A 4213-nucleotide genomic window follows, 5' to 3' on the forward strand; every position below is an offset into this window, starting at 1 on the left:
ACCGGAAGACTGTTACAGATGGCTTCTGCATGGAAGAGATCGAAAAATCAGCGAAGGAGCTCTTTCATCTGATACATCGGCATCGTCTTCGTCAACATCGTCGTCGTCGTCGTCTTCATCATCTGATTCCTCTTTCCTTTCTCCCCCGCTCCCTCCACCTCCGGATGGGGGTTGGGGATGGATGGTCGTTTTTTGGAGCTTTCATCGTCCTCCTTATCTGCGACGGTCTTGCCTATTGCTTTGGCGTCATCTACTATGAACTCCTGGTCCAGTTCGGAGAAAGTCGCAGCAAAACCTCTTTGGTCGGGAGCTTATTCTATGGGGTCTCCATGAGCCTTGGACCGCTTGCGAGCGCCCTGACGACTCGGTTTGGGTGTAGAAAAGTGACAATATTTGGAGGTATCTTGTCTTTCATTGGGTTAATTTTGTGCCATTTTGCCACATCCATCGGGATGCTATATTTTACTTTCAGCATAGTGGTGGGAATAGGGTTTTCTATGTGTTATGTGACGTCAGCGGTTGTGGTGCACTTCTATTTCGACAAACGTCGATCTTTGGCAACAGGCCTGTCGGTTTTTGGTACTGGCGTTGGAACATTCACTTTTGCACCCTTTATGGAATTTCTCATCAGCGAATACGGTCTCGGGGAATGTTTCTGATTATGGCAGCGATCAGCCTTAATTTAGTTGTGGCGGGAATGCTCTTCGTACCACTCAAATTCACAGAGGAAGAGAGATGGCAGCATTACCTCGCCGAGTTTGAGAAGCTACCCATGGTATGGAAGACCTAGAGCTTGGTAGGTTAAGGTATGCCAGCGAAAGCACGGAATTAAGTTCAGAGGGTGATGCCATTGATGAAGATTGTCGCACAATGTCAATGCTCTCTTTGCCCACATTCATTTCTGAAAAGAAGCAGATTGAGCCGTCGTCGGATATATTACGCGAGGCGTTGAAAACAGTAAAAACCCTCACTTGACTTATATGCGGTACATGAAGAATGCGTATTTAAGATGCAATAGGACGATAGAAAAGACGAAAACACTATGGACTTGGAAAAGACAAAACGGTCACAATTTCAAGTGCCCCTTGCCCAACTCGTGTCGAGTTCTAACACGTTATCAGAGGACATCCACCAAAGCACCAAGGCAATCAATAAAAACGTGCTGGACGGCATCCAACCACAAATTGTTGTACATAAAGCGAAGAACACAAAAATATCTAGCGATACAAAGCTGTTGCCTTTGACGGAAGATGTACGAAAATCGACCAGCTTCCTCAACATCATAACGCATTCAAGTCTCAGTCTCTCCTCGAGGTTGGTGCCCGGGATGTACTTGGAAAACACACCGCTATGGGCATGCAGCTTCTCTTATACAGAACAGACATTTTCTACCGGCGTCATTTGGATCGGCCAATTCCAGACAACCGCCCGTGTCTTCTCGTACCAGTTGTCCAGAACTGGAAGCCAGTAGCTTAGAATCGAACCAAAGGTTGGTTCCGCCGCTTCGTCAAAACCTTAAAATCTGAAGCTTCTGAAATCATTCTCAGTATGATCGATTTCAGCTTATTCCGAAATGTCTTTTTCACCGTTTTAACGGTGTCAAACTTTGTGTTTTACTTCTGGAGCGACATCCCTTTACATGTTGCCTCAGATCACTCATTGCTCAAGGAATCAGCACGGAGATGGCGTCTTTCCTCTTATCCATTATTGTATCCTCAATGCCATTGGTCAGCTATTTTTCGGGTGATCGGAGACATGAAATGTGATCTTATCTCTATCTACGCCATCGCCATGATCTTGTCCGGGGTCTTTGTGTGTCTGGTACCCCTGATGAAGGCATATTGGAGAAATGGCTCTCATCAACGCCATTTTCGGGTTCTTTGTCAGTGTCAATTACCCGTTCGTGCCTGTGCTGCTTGTGAACTACCTCGGCGTTGAGCATCTGACAAACGCTTAGGGGTTGTTGATGCTGATGCAAGGCATAGCAAATGTCCTAGGGCCGCCCTTTGCAGGTAGGTTCAAGATAATATTGTTATATTAATACACTACAAAGAAATGCACCTTGCATTATCAGAAAAGTGTTTATTAAATTTTTTTTTTAATTCTTCTTAAAACCCTCTTTTTATATTTCTGGATGGATTTAATGTAGGATTTATCGTAATATTCGTAAAGTGGCCGAGATATAGATGGTGGCAGTGATGGTTATGATGATGATGATGATGATGATGATGATGATGATGAAGATGATGATGAATGACGATGATGATGATGATGATGATGATGATGATGATGATGATGATGATGATGATGATGATGATGATGATGATGATTATGATGATGATGATGATGATGATGATGATGATGATAGACGACGACGACGATGATGATGAGATCATGATCATGATGAGTATCCGAGCGCTTGAGTTGAAAGAGGGGGGTGTGGGGGATAGCAGTGGCGAATATAAACAATTTAAAAGAAATTAATGATATGTTCTCGATGTGCACTGCGCGTGGTGCTTCATTTGAAAAGCGTTCTAACCAGTGAACTGCCGTACTCTGGAAAAAACAAAAACAAACAAACCCATGTATTTAAATTTTTGGCCAAAACACTCATCGCACAGTGTAAAGTCCCAGGTTTTAGAGTATTTTTTGTTGTCAAGATGAGGGTCATTTAAAATTAATCGATATATTATTATGAAGGACGAGTTTTTCTGGCCACATTTTTAGATACACGTTTTTTTCTAGTGTACGGCAGTTAAATGGTTAACAATCGCGCCTTGTGTTGATTATATTATTTCGGATAATTTCAATTTTGTAATCATTTTGATCTTTCTCTTTGATCTCAGTTGGATCTCTGATGAGACAAAAAGTTACAACGCTGCCTTTTATTTGTCGGTCTGTTCTTTGCCGCCAGCGGTGTGATCATGTTCATCGTCCTCATCCCAGGGTGCCGTGTGCAAAAGGTTTCGTCTGATCACGACACAGAAAAGGAAATCCCAAACCATAACGATGTTTAGATAATAATTAAATAAATGTCGTGTGCAAAAGGTTAGATCTGAAATCTGCTGATACATGGAAAGAGATATGCATTACATATTTTGATATTATGAAAAATTGACATTACTGTTAGAGATGATAAAATGTAAAAGTGTTAAAGAAATAATGATAATAATTATTTCTAAAATGATTGAAGGCTAATTTTTACATGCATAATTGCTTCGATGATTACTCCTGGTTACGCCAAATTTTCAAGCTTAAAGATGAATATCGGATCAAAATTGATAAATAATCGACGTCCACGTATTTGCAAGTCTGTAACGGAAATCTCAAAAATTGACTGGTAAGATTTTGATGGGATACTAAGCTCCTAGAAGCTGTGGGCTGAAAAAAAAAAGTAATAAACAAATTGTGAATATGTCACAGCTTTAAAAAGAACAAAATACCAAACACGGGAACGTTTCGGGGGCAAAACCCTTCTTCAGCCACAAACAAAGTACAAACAATGAAAAAAAGGGAAAAAAAAAACATTGCTGAAAAAAAATAACCCAGATTGTTTATTGTTTATTACTTTTTGGTCAGACTTTGGCGTTGAAAAGAAAGATGCAAATAATTCTGAAAGCAACAAACGTCTTCAGTACTTATTTCGTGGGCGCTAACCACGACATTGCCACCTTTAAGATAAGACGCAAGCTAAGGCGCTAAATCATATGCACATCTATGCACAATATGATATTCGATTATTTTGATGTACCCGAAATCCCGTCACTATTAGGGAAAAAAAATGGTCTACATTATGTCGTGTTGCCTTACTCCCTATGCCAGTGCAAAGGGTATGATCATCTGAAGCAGAAAAATTCTGGATTTTCATTTTAAAAAAACATTTTATGAAAGAATATGCTCAGAGCATTTTAATCTGTATTTGAAGCAAGTCGGGTGATTTTTCATGAAGTTTTGAAAAGGTATCAGCAACTTTCTCAAATTTCATACTTTTTCAACTTGACTAGCTGTAAAAAATATTATTTAGAAGTGAAATTAACTTTGATATTTCCCGAAAATGTACAAAAGGGTTTGATTTAATCATTTATGACAAGAAATAATTCTTGATAAAAAAATTTACCTTCTAACTATCTTGGCCATATCTCAGTTCAACCTTTTCACCATCCGACCGATTATTCATTCACTGTAATTAAAAGATGTTCTTTTTAAGTTTTGA

General features: G+C 39.8%; 2 protein-coding genes across 4 annotated transcripts in view; one reads left to right on the plus strand and one right to left on the minus strand.

The window, feature by feature from the left end:
- The window catches only part of LOC144974067 (monocarboxylate transporter 9-like), a 19443-nt gene extending 16003 nt beyond the window's left edge, over positions 1-3440 (plus strand). Inside the window, exons 2-3 of the mRNA XM_078916956.1 lie at positions 1-2012; positions 2847-3440. The exon at positions 1-2012 is cut by the window's left edge and continues 613 nt beyond it. Coding sequence (XP_078773082.1) covers positions 1-659 — 659 coding nt within the window. The 3' untranslated portion in view covers positions 660-2012; positions 2847-3440. The remainder of the gene's footprint in view (positions 2013-2846) is intronic.
- Positions 1-4213, minus strand: part of LOC144972356 (monocarboxylate transporter 9-like) — a 94859-nt gene that overhangs the window by 42793 nt on the left and 47853 nt on the right. The gene's annotated exons all lie outside the window — the stretch shown is intronic.

Source organism: Berghia stephanieae, chromosome 5 (genome assembly GCF_034508935.2).
Source record: "Berghia stephanieae isolate SIO BIC M18660-M18661 chromosome 5, UCSD_Bste_1.3, whole genome shotgun sequence".
NCBI classification, from domain to species: domain Eukaryota; kingdom Metazoa; phylum Mollusca; class Gastropoda; order Nudibranchia; family Aeolidiidae; genus Berghia; species Berghia stephanieae.